This window comes from Myotis brandtii, unplaced genomic scaffold, assembly GCF_000412655.1.
Source record: "Myotis brandtii unplaced genomic scaffold, ASM41265v1 scaffold679, whole genome shotgun sequence".
Lineage (NCBI taxonomy): Eukaryota > Metazoa > Chordata > Mammalia > Chiroptera > Vespertilionidae > Myotis > Myotis brandtii.
Window position 1 is genome coordinate 425,877 of NW_005370653.1, and position 14,125 is coordinate 440,001.

General features: G+C 43.4%; 1 protein-coding gene across 1 annotated transcript in view; it reads right to left on the bottom strand.

The window, feature by feature from the left end:
- The window catches only part of RYR2 (ryanodine receptor 2 (cardiac)), a 176,751-nt gene that overhangs the window by 90,112 nt on the left and 72,514 nt on the right, over nt 1-14,125 (bottom strand). The window contains exons 40-48 of the mRNA XM_014529274.1: nt 12,842-12,974; nt 12,543-12,646; nt 10,366-10,501; nt 9,678-9,864; nt 7,718-7,820; nt 7,255-7,375; nt 5,260-5,429; nt 3,915-4,135; nt 2,614-2,704 (exon numbers count right to left, since the gene is read on the bottom strand). Of these exons, the coding sequence (XP_014384760.1) occupies nt 2,614-2,704; nt 3,915-4,135; nt 5,260-5,429; nt 7,255-7,375; nt 7,718-7,820; nt 9,678-9,864; nt 10,366-10,501; nt 12,543-12,646; nt 12,842-12,974 (1,266 nt within the window). The remainder of the gene's footprint in view (nt 1-2,613; nt 2,705-3,914; nt 4,136-5,259; nt 5,430-7,254; nt 7,376-7,717; nt 7,821-9,677; nt 9,865-10,365; nt 10,502-12,542; nt 12,647-12,841; nt 12,975-14,125) is intronic.

The following is a 14,125-nucleotide window of genomic DNA, read 5'->3' on the forward strand; positions in this document are numbered from 1 at the left end:
ACTGCCCACTTCAATCAGTTCTTTAAGTATATTTTCAATTTATTATCTTACTGAGTGTCTATGTTGCTTATCAAGTTTTCCTATAAACATTTTATTTGTTTAGAACTAAACTGGAAATTCAAACTATAGCATCTTTTAATTTTTTGGTAGTTCTTTGGATAATGTGCTCTTGATCTATAAACTAATAAATATTCACAATTATTTGCCGAGTTAATAAAATGATGTTTATGAATCAACTAAAAATTTTTGGATTGCGCCCTGGCTGGATGGCTCGGTTCGTTGGAGTGTCGTCCTATACACCAAAAAGATTGCGGGTTTGATCATCCATGAAGAGAATAATAATGCAGAGCAGAGAGAATGCAATGACTTCTCTATCCTCAGTGACAAAGCATAACTGCTATACAGAAAGGTTCCCTTCCAACCTTACGCCATGACATCTGGAAACCATCATTAGATTGCCAACTTAGAACCGCTATTTTCAAAGCCACTCTTCATCCCTGAGGCTGCACAAAGGGATGGTGTCAGGGTGACCTGAGCACTAACAGCCCCAGGACAGGGGACCTAAAATGTGCCTTTTGAGGGAACGGCACCCCTGAACATCTGTGCTTCCTTTCTGCAACCCTTCACCCCACACTCTGTGATGGGATGTCTCTAAGTAACCCCCCTCTCCCCGCACACTGCCCACTTCAATCAGTTCTTTAAGTATATTTTCAATTTATTATCTTACTGAGTGTCTATGTTGCTTATCAAGTTTTCCTATAAACATTTTATTTGTTTAGAACTAAACTGGAAATTCAAACTATAGCATCTTTCAATTTTTGGTAGTTCTTTGGATAATGTGCTCTTGATCTATAAACTAACAAATATTCACAATTATTTGCCGAGTTAATAAAATGATGTTTATGAATCAACTAAAAATTTTTGGATTGCGCCCTGGCTGGATGGCTCGGTTCGTTGGAGTGTCGTCCTATACACCAAAAAGATTGCGGGTTTGATCATCCATGAAGAGAATAATAATGCAGAGCAGAGAGAATGCAATGACTTCTCTATCCTCAGTGACAAAGCATAACTGCTATACAGAAAGGTTCCCTTCCAACCTTACGCCATGACATCTGGAAACCATCATTAGATTGCTAACTTAGAACCGCTATTTTCAAAGCCACTCTTCATCCCTGAGGCTGCTGATGTTCTAGGCCAGGCCTGTCACCACGTTTCCAGCCTGAGGATTTCTTGGCTCCTCTTTTTCCTGTGGCCCATTTGTTCCCACTGATTTCCATTTCCACTGACTTATAGTAAATCAATCTTAGGATTTCTGTGGCCTTTTATTGCTTATATTTTAGGTTGATGCACACAGATCTATACTTATATGCCCATTTCATCAACTGGAAGAAATCTTCCAACATCAGACATCAAACATGACGTGTCTAAGAGACGTACATACAGGTTGTAACAAGAAAGGACCAGGCAGTAAAGTAACTATGACCGTGTCTCATCCTTACCTTAAGGGGCATCTTTGCATGCTCATTTAACAGCGGGACATCAAACACGAATCTCCTGAGTAAGTGCTGCATCATAGAAGGTCTCAGTTGGCTGGTGGAACAAAGCTGATTTTAATAACGGAGTAAATGGTCTAAACTAAGTAAATAATTCATTAGACTAAATTAAATATGCCTCTCTTCAGAGGATGTTAATTTTAGGTGTTCCCATGCAAAGATTAACCAATGGTTGCACAGTGAGTAAGAGGTTCCATTTGCACCTTGTCTCCACTCCGATCTGAAGACTGATCCCTCTTTCCCACAGGACATGCTTTTTCTTTGCTCCCTCCCTTCCTAACACGACTTAGTAATGTGTCTTCCCTCACTCCCATGAGTGGAAGGGTCTCCAGTGACCAGATGGGAAGCAGAAAGATGAGCGAGTGAGGAGCAGGAGGCAGAAAGGGCTGAGATTAAAGTTCTGCCAGAGGATGACGGGAAAGGTGGACGTGGCGGACATCAGCCCTCGGCTATGTCAGGCAACCTTGAAGCTCCTACCCACTTAATATGTAGACAAATCTGTGAGTTACGTATTTTGATTCCATTTCATAGAATTTTAGCCTGATTGTGAGTTTGATCATCCATGAAGAGAATAATAACGCAGAACAGAGAGAATGCAGTGACTTCTCTATCCTCCGTGACAAAGCATAACTGCTATACAGAAAGGTTCCCTCCCAACCTTACGCCATGACATCTGGAAACCATCATTAGATTGCTAACTTAGAACCGCTATTTTCAAAGCCACTCTTCATCCCTGAGGCTGCTGATGTTCTAGGCCAGGCCTGTCACCACATTTCCAGCCTGAGGATTTCTTGGCTCCTCTTTTTCCTGTGGCCCATTTGTTCCCACTGATTTCCATTTCCATTGACTTATAGTAAATCAATCTTAGGATTTCTGTGGTCTTTTATTGCTTATATTTTAGGTTGATGCACACAGATCTATACTTATATGCCCATTTCATCAACTGGAAGAAATCTTCCAACATCAGACATCAAACATGACGTGTCTAAGAGACGTACATACAGGTTGTAACAAGAAAGGACCAGGCAGTAAAGTAACTATGACCGTGTCTCATCCTTACCTTAAGGGGCATCTTTGCATGCTCATTTAACAGCGGGACATCAAACACGAATCTCCTGAGTAAGTGCTGCATCATAGAAGGTCTCAGTTGGCTGGTGGAACAAAGCTGATTTTAATAACGGAGTAAATGGTCTAAACTAAGTAAATAATTCATTAGACTAAATTAAATATGCCTCTCTTCAGAGGATGTTAATTTTAGGTGTTCCCATGCAAAGATTAACCAATGGTTGCACAGTGAGTAAGAGGTTCCATTTGCACCTTGTCTCCACTCCGATCTGAAGACTGATCCCTCTTTCCCACAGGACATGCTTTTTCTTTGCTCCCTCCCTTCCTAACACGACTTAGTAATGTGTCTTCCCTCACTCCCATGAGTGGAAGGGTCTCCAGTGACCAGATGGGAAGCAGAAAGATGAGCGAGTGAGGAGCAGGAGGCAGAAAGGGCTGAGATTAAAGTTCTGCCAGAGGATGACGGGAAAGGTGGACACGTGGCGGATCAGCCCTCGGCTATGTCAGGCAACCTTGAAGCTCCTACCCACTTAATATGTAGACAAATCTGTGAGTTACGTATTTTGATTCCATTTCATAGAATTTTAGCCTCAGGGAAGTGATAGAACTGATCAAATTTTTCACCTCCCCTAGTCCCATCTGGCTTCCAAACCCCTACACCCCACTGTGAGTGGAAACCTTCCCTTCACAGTGTACTACCCGCTGCAAGCCTGCACCTCCAGGAGCTCCTGTTCAATGAGAAAGAGCCTCCATCCTCGTTAGGGGCCTGAGAAGTTGTCCCTTTCACCGTCAGAACTCCAGAGGGAGGAGACGGTTCTGGTTTTCATAGGGAAGGCATTTAACACCTCTACCTACAGGAAGTGGTTTTCCAGCTGGAGGAAGAGCCAGCCTTCCTCACTGCCACCCATAAGTAATGCTTTAATATTACTAGTATACCGAATCATTTTCCATATTTAGTAAGGACCTCTTTCTCTTCTATTCTGGAAGAATCAAAAGGGGAGAATCTATTAGTCTTACACTAAAGTGGCCAGGGACTCCTCACACCACCACCTCGCCCACTAACATCCAGGACAGCACAACTCGTCCAACATCACATCTAATGGCTAGATACCCTTGAGAGGTTTGGGGGAACACTGCTAAACTTAGCTCATACCTTAGTACAAGGACTACTACTAGAAATTAATCTTTTGGTACAGAAGTTGTTTCCAAAATTCATAACAGCTTGTAGAGGGCCACAGAGTAATAAATTCTCTTTCTGAAAGAAGGAGAGACTTGGTAACGTTAGTTCCCACTCACCCACAAATAGAGAGCAAACAAACTTCTATGGAATCCCGCTGAGCTTTGGTCAGTGAGCAGCCCTTAGAAAGTCTGTACACGGTATGAAGCAACGAGTCGATGAGGGAAGCGTGGTGCTCTGTGCCAGCAAAAAGAGGAGCACATCTTGTTAACAAAGGCAACACGGCCGTGCAGAGGTACCGATTGAGGGCCAAGGCCATGTCCGTAGCACTCAAAGCAGCCTGAAAAGGAATTGGAGAGGAGAAGGTCATTTGTGTTTGGGGAATCAACAGGTTGACATGTAATTTCATCATCTATAAAGTGACAAAAAAGCAAAAATGTATACCTTTAAATGTGGTTCATATGATTTTTACCACTAAAAACAATCAACTTCAATTGCTTATCAATAGATAAAAATAAATGAAGTGCTATGTCCTCAGAGAGCCCAGGAGCCAAGAGGCTCATATTCTATAACAAAACATCAATAGTAGGAGAAATAGAAGATAAAGACAATAATGATATCAAAGAATGTGAGTACTTTACTAGGAGAAGAAAGAGAAAAGAGCTTATTATCAAAATATATTTCATCTTCATACATTCTCTCTGAATTCTACTTATTAATAGTTTCTATTTCTGCTCATGTCCACCAGCATCATTACTATGCTATCTCAGAATTTCATGTAAACACACCCAAAGGAAAAAAATTTAAGTTTAATTTTTATGATTCTCCTCTCATGGTATTAATGAAATCCCTATTGTCAACTAACAATTTATTTCCTGCTGAAATCAGAAGACCCATTTAGCTGAGAATGAAAGGAGGTGTTATAAAACTAATGGACAATAAGTTACAGCTTATTCCACAAAGTTTCAAGCAACAGCAAATTAACACTGATGATGACAGAGTCTTGATGGAGCCACTGGGTACATGGGGCAGATCTTAACCTATCTGTACGTCAACATGAAGACACCAGGATAACATCATGAGCGCATGACTCAGCAATGTCCATTAAACCTTCTTAATACTTTAACTGATTTATTGAGAATAATTGTTTAGGTCAACTTAGAGGTTATCAGGAGCCACAGTGACCTCCCAAATTAGGCTTTCGATGAGTTTCTCATTGTCTTCCATTGCACCTGATTAGAATCCTTATCTTATTCTTGAGGCTGAGTCTTCTCTACTATTCAATGCATTCCTTGAGGAAATACTCTATTTTATTATCTGTTTATACACTGCTTTCCTAAAAATATAATAGGTGCTCAATAAACATTTGGCGACAATAAATGAATAAATTCGTCTATGAAAAAAGTATCACAAGCCAGAGACTGAAGAGTCACAATCCGGGAAGCCAGGAGTTCAAGTCATTACCGTGTCTAAGGAAGCAGCAGCCCGGAGATCTGGCAGAAAGCCAACCTCCAGGAGGTGGAGGAGGAAATCCTGAACCTCAATGCCATAGACCCTGTCAAGGAACAAAACCATGGCTGCCTTGTGATCTGGGCAGAACCCCGCAGACATGTCAGGCTCCACCACATTCCCATCTGAAAGAGAGAAGGTGACAGGTCGTAGTCAGTGGTCATGCCATTCGAGAGACAGAGTACAACTGTCTGCTTTCCAGCCCCCTCATGCTTTAAGCCAAGTTGTCTGCTGAATGGTTTTCTGTTATTCTGTTGAACAAGCTAATGCTGGGAACTGGCTCAGAACATATGACAGTGCAATTTAAATCCCAGTCATGGCAATGTTATTTGTATATCCATTTGTTAACAATGTGATAAGGACATAGCATTCTGCTAGCTACTGAGAAGTAAAAAAAGAAGGTATCCAAAATCCACATTGTAAAACCAGGAGTAAATACCATGAAAAGTTAAAACATAAAACGAGGTTTCATTCTTTTCAATAATAGGAGCCTCTTTTACACGTTGATAAAACTTACTAACCACAATGGGATACTCTCAATACATTTATATATTTGTAGAGTAGATAATTACAAAATGATGAAACAATCCTATGAAACCAGTTTGACTTTCAAATGAAATATATTTCATGAACGTAATTAGAATTAACAACATTTAAAACATATCTGAGCATTATATTATTTTCTCTATCAACAACCAGTGTTGATGTCTATATAAATTACTAAATCCTTTACTATAACTCCATAGATTCATAGGTTGGGGACCATAATATTAGGGATTATGGGATTACGTGTCAACTTAATTTACTGGGAAAATGATGTCCTCTCTGTTTGGCCATGTGATGATTATGCCAACTGCTGCTCTAACACACCATGAGATTCCACAAAGAATATCACGGAATCTTTAATGATGATGCAATGTCGAATCAAGAAGAACCCAGGAAAAGATGACAGACATGACCATAACATCCCAAAGAACAGTCACAACTTTTTTGTTTTTATTCATAGTCAATGAATGAATTTGATATTTACATCATGAAAATAAACAAATAACAATGTTTTAAGGAAAATGAGATTAAAGACTAAGGCTGTACACCTACTAATTTGCAAATTTAGTTCTAAACCAAGTAAAATTGGATTTAAAATCCAGCCAATCCCTAGTGTTAAATCAGTGTGGTATAATTTTTTTTCCTTTTTAAAAAAATAGATTTTTACTTATTGACTTGAGAGAGAGAGGAAGGGGGGAGAGAGAGAAACATCGATTTGTGTTCCACTTGTTTATGCAGTCATTGGTTGATTCTCGTATGTGCCCTGGCCTGTGATCGAACCCTCAACCTTTGCATATCAGGATGATGCTCTAATCAACTGAGCTACCTGGCCAGTGTCTATAATTTTCTATTAAAAGCCTATATGAAATTCCAGTTCAAGTCTCCTAAAAAGCACATGATACAAAATTTAAACCTATCAGGTTCTATTATTTTAACATATAGCTGAGCCTAACTCACAGAGGCTCAAATAAGAAATGGTGAGTCATTCACAGATCCTAGGATAAGATTTGGGTTTGAAACACTCATTCATTCAAGGAGTGACAAGGGCATCCACCTGGGACCCAGGGCTCAGTGACGTGCACGGTCGCTAGGTCTGCTCACTGGCTCCCCCAACACAGACAACAACCCGATGAACAGCCTCCTCTGCTAACTGGCATGCGGAGGCCTGGGCATTGGCTTTAACCTGGGGACCTGCAGGCTCCATCCGCCTGAAGTCACCTCCTGGACCTTTGTCCAGCCTTCCTGGGCCCACAGCTGGGGGAGCAGCATCTCTTTCCGAGACCACATATTGCCTTCGGGTCTCTGAGCCCCTCCCCCTTTCATTGTTATATGGCCACACTCCGTTCTAGAACAAGTGTGCTCTAAACGTTTCAGACAGGCCTTAGCTAATCAGAGGGACCTCACCTTTGGCTATCGCAGGCATCTGGAAAGTGATGCTGATCACGCCCACCAAATCTCCCAGTGGAATCAGGGACCTCAAAATTGATCTGATCCTGATGGCTTCCCCCTTCCCGGCGTGAATCAACTACAGGAAGAGAACAAAGGAGCATTAGAATCACTCTGTGAAATCAATGCTATAATTCTGCCTACAAACTTGAAGTACAAAATCGTGTCTGAAATGATTTTCTTTGACGGATATGCATAAAGTTAGACCTGGCTCAGAAACGGTTGTTTCGGGCTTACAGATGCTATTTCCCTGCCCACAGTCTCCCCTGACGTCGGTACACTATGCCGAGGCTAGTGGCCGGCAGTGTTATTCTTAAGGAGCATGAAGATCATTGGTCTGGGTGCTAGGGGACACCCCTACCAGCTACTGTGTCTTCACACAGAGGAGCCAGGGTGCCGCTCTGGGGCCCCAGGAACTTACATGCATTTCAGGAGCACAACGTCCTAACAGGTCAATCAAAGCCGCATAGAAGGTCATGATGGCGTTCCCCATGTGGATGGTGTTGTCCTCCTCCGCTGTGTCACTTTCATGGATCATTCCAGGGAAACAGAAACAAATCAAACGGGAGGATGAAGTGACATTTCTGGTTTATTACATGTTCTCAGGGGACAGGGGCCACTAGGTAATTCATTCTGATGCTTTCATGCCTGTGTTTAATTTACAGCTGGGCATTTTAAAGCAAAATGACAATGCATTCAAGACCAGATTTGAGATTCTGTCACCAAGGACACACTTGTGGGAATGTGAATATTAAGATCCTTTCAAGAAGGGGAAAAAAAAAAGAACTGCTAATTTGATGATTCTGCTCAATTTGTAGTGGCAGCTAGCTCATTAACAAGGAAGGTAAGAGATGGAAGGACCTGGTAAACTTAGAATGCTTTTGTGACTAGATACATTTAGAGCAGTGATTCCCAAAGTGGGCGCTACCGCCTCCTGGTGGGCGCTGCAGCGATCCAGGGGGGCGGTGATGGCCACAGGTGCATTTGTTTCAACTTTTTTTGTATTACCTTTCTATTCTGAGTTCAATAAATAGTTTCATAATTTCAAACTTCAATGTTTCTAATTTACACCTTTCTTTACTATATTTTACGAAAAAGGTAGAAACATTAATACATATATCTTTCTGTTTAATTGCTATTAAAATTTTAAAAAAATTAATTTCCAGGGGGCGCTGAGTAATATTTTTTCTGGAAAGGGGGCAGTAGGCCAAATAAGTTTGGGAACCACTGATTTAGAGAAAGGGTGACAAAGATCTGTCCCATAAGGTCACATATATAGGGTGTCAAGTACAGAGTTTTCCCCAGAGGAAGAACTTCATAAACATGATCTCAGTTACCCACCAACCCACTCCCAGTAATCCGGCATGTCCCGCTCCCACTCTGTGGGAAAAACATAAATACTTCATTGTCTCACTGAGGACAGACAAATGTTGATGGACCTGGAGACCAAGGCCTTCCTCCTTTGGCAGCTCAGGAGTCCGCTGTGTCTGCTGCATCAGAGGTCTCACCCGGGACAGGGAGGCTGCACTGGCCACACCTTTCCTGGCGTGCAAGGCTGTTCCCAGGGCCCTGGAGTGCACACCCACTGGTGTGGGTGGGGCCAGATCTCTAGATGTACTTTCTGCTACTTAGAGAAACTAAGGGCTCCCTCGTTCCTCTGTGGCTGACTAATAAGTACAGAACCTCCCAGTCTGGAGCCCAGCCACGGTGTGGACAGCACTCTGTGCCGGGTTGTCTGGCAGCAGGGTTGGCAGGACCACATCTGTGCTTGAACTTGCCTCCAACAGGCCCTGTGTTGTTTCTTCTCCAGGAGTGGGGTCATGAGCCTAGCAGGACTGCCACCTCCCAGAGTAAGACAACAGGAGCGGCAGCCAGGATTAAAGTACGTCCATCGCTGAAGTTAGTACTCACAACCTGCACATGTCTGGACAAATGGAAGGCGGTCGCTGCCCCCTCCGTCACTCCTAGCATGATGACACCCCCTCTTCTGGACTAAGTCTCCATTATATTCCTAAAGGTCTCCCTCATTCACTATTGTCATGAAAACTTATTCTAGCTGCTTCCTCTGACCTTGACTCCAGGTGCGAAGGCTTGCTGCCATCACTGTAAGAAGGAAATTTGCCAGAGCCCCTGGGAGAAGTCACTGATGAGAGACAACCTCCCACAACCTGAGCTTCTCACTACAGCCACATCTTCCTCAGGTCTCTGTTCATTCAGCCTGGTCCAGCAGCCCCCCATCCCTCTCCCACATCTACCACACTTGGTCTCCAAGGGGAGAAATCCCCAGTTACATTGAAATTAACAGACTGCAAATTATATTTTGTAAAAGTTCAAGTCAAGTAGCACAAATTTACTCCTAAGAATGTGTGTATTGGACCTACGGGGTTTTGCTGGACCCGCTGGTTGGTGAGGGGCCATCTCGAGAAGGGTCCTCGGCGATTTTGATGGCCTCCTCCATGGCTGCGAGGAGCCCGTTCCCACCCTCGCCGCGCAGGGCGGGGCCGAAGCACTCGGGCCTGCGGATGAGCAGCCGCACCACCACGTTCGCGTTCTCCTCCACGCTCTCCCCTGCGGGCACAAGCGGGGTCACACGGACTTCTGAGCAAATGATGTTACATTCATTCACTTACATTAAAAAAAGTAATACTAAAACCAACCAACATGGTGGTAAAGCCAAATTACATTCAGATGACTAGTTTTATGTGTACAAGACTGCCATTTTCTGTTCTTGTACTTTAACATTTCCAATGTAGAGTAAAGCATTATGGAGGCATATACTGTTAATTTGTAACTTGAAGCCATAGTCCTAGGCCTTATAGAATCTAATTACAAAAATTTATAAGAATGTAAGTACAGAAAGTTTTTAATTTAATAATGAAGTATAGCATCACTATCAAAACACATATTATAAAATAAGTTGTTACTGTAAATATCTGATTATAAAATATTCTGTTTCTTTTCTAATATTTACCTCCCCCGTGAAAATGCTGGCATATATCACTATTTTATAACTATTTCTATGCAGTTTTAATAATGAGCGAAGAGGCCCCCACAAGCCATCCGTCCTACCGTTACAGAAAACAGCAAATCTGAGAAAGTCGAGATATCTCTCCCCTTCGACTGGGTTCCAGCCGATGTCTGGGTAGCCCTTGGCCACCAGCATCGGGCAGCTCTGCAGTCCACAGCCGGCCAAATACCGGACCACCTGCCAACAGGACGAGGAGCAGAGCGTGAGCCCTCGGGCGTCAAGTCAGAGGTCAGCTGCTTACTCCAGACTGTGGAGACGCCATCCAAGGGCGGTTTGTAACAAATGCAGCTTTGAAAGTTTTTGTGCGTTTTTTAATCTTCATTGTTGGGTATTACAGATATCCCCCTCCTCCCCCCATTGTCCCCTTCCACAGGGATCCCACCCGGTCCCAGGCCTTCACCACCCTATTGTGTCCATAGGTAATGCATATCTATAATAATAAAAGCATAATATGCTAATTAGACCAGACGTCTTTCTGGACGACCATCCTGATGACCTTCCTGACGAAGCTGGGGCTGCGAGGGCTGAGGCAAGCCGCTGCAGCTGTGAGGGCCGAGACCCTTGCACGAATTTCGTGCATCGGGCCTCTAGTATGCAATATAAGACCTTTGGTTAATCTCTTCCTGCTCCCCCTCCCCCCCTTTCCCTCTGAGATTCGTCTGTCTGTTCCATTCCATGCCTCTGGTTCTATTTTATTCATCAGTTTATTTTGTTCATTAGATTCCTTGTTCATTTATTTTCATTTTTAGATTCAATTGTTGATAGATGTGTATCTATTGCCATTTTATTATTCATATTTATGATCTTTTTTCTTCTCCTTCTTCCTCTTCTTAAAGAACACCCTTCAACATTTCATGTAATACTGGTTTGGTGGTGATGAGCTCCTTCAGCTTTTTCTTGTCTGTGCAGCTCTTTATCTGACCTTCAATTCTAAATGAGAGCTTTGCTGGGTAGAGTATTCTTGGTTGTAGGTCCTTGCTATTCATCACTTTGAATATTTCTTGCCACTCCCTTCTGCCCTGCAGTTTCTGTTGAGAAATCAGCTGGCAGTCATATGGGTTCTCCCTTGTAACTAACTGCTTTTCTCTCTGCTTTTAAGGTTCTTTGATCCAGACCACAGTGTTCCAGCTGCTGTGTGAGTATTAAATGTGTATATTAGATCTAGAGTCTAATTAATCCTCAGACCCTTGGAAGCAAAATTCCCCCGCAGGGTCTGGTGCCTGCGGGATCTCCCTGTGGGTGTGCCGCTTGTGGAGCTAAATGGGTCGTGCTCTGGTGTAGTCTGCAGCCCTCCACTGATGTGTTGGTTCTGGCGCCTCTTGGGAGGGACCAGTGCAGGTCAATGTCAGAGGCTGCCTATCAGAGCCTTGGGCTACTTGTCAGGAGCAACCGAGTGACATGCAGCTTGTGGCTGCCTATGCTGGGCCTGGGTGGCGTGGGGTGATCCGAGCTGCGCACCAAGGCTGGCTTCCCCCAACACTGAGTCTGGGGGCAGGTGAGCACAAGGCCCAAGGCATCCTGAGACCCACCTCCGCCTGGCAGCTGCCTGTTAGGCTCAGTCACTGGATGAGCCTCAGGCAGTAGGCAAGTTGCATGAGGGAGGTTCTCAGTGAGTCCCCAGGTAGGGGCGCATGGTGTTCACCAGGTTGATACAGATTCAAATTTGGTGCCAGTGCCGGGTCTGAGGCCACTCAGCACAAGTCCCCGGGTGCACCAAAGCCAGCCCTCTCCTGCCTGGTTTGCATGGACCCGTGGTGGGGCAGTCTCAGGGGGTCAGCAGGATGAGGCCCGCAGAGTTCATCAGGCTAAAGAGACCCAGGTTTGGCTGTGTGGGGAGAGCACCACACAGGAAGATGGGTGCCGCTCAGGTGCATGAAGATAGAATGGCCCCCCCTCCAGCCCCATAACTCAGTCTCTGACATTTAAAAAGCAGAAACTGTGTGATTAAAGCAAATGTGACAGCAGATATCATGAAAGGACAAAAACAGACAGGAACACAGACAGAGTAAGTTGATTCTTTTTTCAGAGAGAAAAATGCATGTGGTTAAAGGAAATAACTTATCTCAAACATCTTATATAACTTATAATATTACATGCAACATTTATGTATAAGTGTAGTAACATAATTGTCACTATATTGCAGCTGTTTTTAAATAATCTTGAGGAGGAGTTGTGAACCAGCAGAGCTGACCCTGTGCAGCGCAGGAAGGCCGCCTACCTTCTCCAGGTCCGGCTCGCGCAGCGCTAAGGCCAGCTCATTGTTGTCCATCACCGAGGCCGCCGCCACGTCCAGGGGCGTCGAACCTCTCATCGCTGGCGAAGCTGTTAATCCAAATGAAGGGGAAACAAAACCTGGATTGGGCTGCAACTATGAATTCCGTGTAGAACACACTTTTACTTAAAATTTAATTTCGAAGTGCGATACATATGGCACTCCTCTGAGTTCATTGACATTACATTGAAATATGTGTATTATTTTTATCACAAAATTTCAATAAAAGTCAAACCCTTACTTACCTAGACCAACACTGCTGTTTTCCAATAAGTAACTGAGATGGTCAAACATAGCTTTTTGGTTCTGCCGGCTTATACGACAGAAGTAACAGAGGAAACGGCAACAGTTGGCTACCATCTTGGGAAAAGTGATCTCCTGCATAAAGAGCATTTAATTAGCTGTGAAAGCAAACCATCTTTACAAAATTGAGTCACATTGTTAACCCGTGTGTGCCCATGTCTGCAGAGCCTTGGCCCGAAGACCTTCCCACTTCCAGACTCTGACCCATCTGTCCCTGAGCCCCAGAAAAGCAAGCCTGGCACTGATGTCGAAACCTCATCACCATCAATGGCTGGATTTGGAAGTAATCTACAGCCCAACCCGAAGGAGGCATGAGCCCGGGTTAGGAATCAGACAGACTCGGTGTGACTCCTGCCCACTAGCAGCTGTGCCTCCTTGGAAAACTGCAAGCTCACTGACTTGGTTACGTAAACCTGGAATTACGAGGATAATACTGCTCACTTTGGACAAGAAAGGGGGATGTAAACGAGGCAGTCTGTGAAGAACACCCAGTGTAATATTTGGAACCACAGGTTCTGATTCATCAGTGCTGCCACTGCGGTTATCATTAAAATTCCAGGTATTCACAATCTCCTGATGGCACAGGACTCCTCTGCTCTAAGGAGCACCCTGCCCGGAAGCTGGACCTCATCAGACACATGTCCTTTGAGAGCCAAATCCTGTTCTAGGATGCTCGATGATGCCTGGGGTCCTTCTTCAACACAGCATTTTATAAATATCTTTGTAAGTCTGTCTAAATGGTGACAGGACATGAGAATTATAGACTCATTTCCATATTTTGAAAAACACAGTGAAATTCCAAAAATTATTGAAATACATTTTGGAAATCAGACATTATAAAATTATACCAATTTATCTGAAGTTATTTGATATATTACTCTGTTCATTTGGTTCTGAAGAACTTTATTTTAAATTTTAATCCCTTAACAATTCACTTTGGAGTCTTACAACAAATAGTCCAGAGCATCATCCTCAAGTCTTGGTCTGGACCGGGAACTGAGTGCAGCCCCGGTTGCCAAGGGGAGCGGCTGGATCTCAAGGACATGTGTGTGCTATGGACGTGTAACGTGAAGAAACTGACTTATAGTTCTAAATTTTAAATAAACAGTACAGTATTAACTTTTAAAGTTTCTAAACATCCCTTAAATGACAATAATTAGGGATACAGCAAATCACACAGCATAGGATAAAAATTGTTATAGATATTAAAGACAAAAAAAACACTA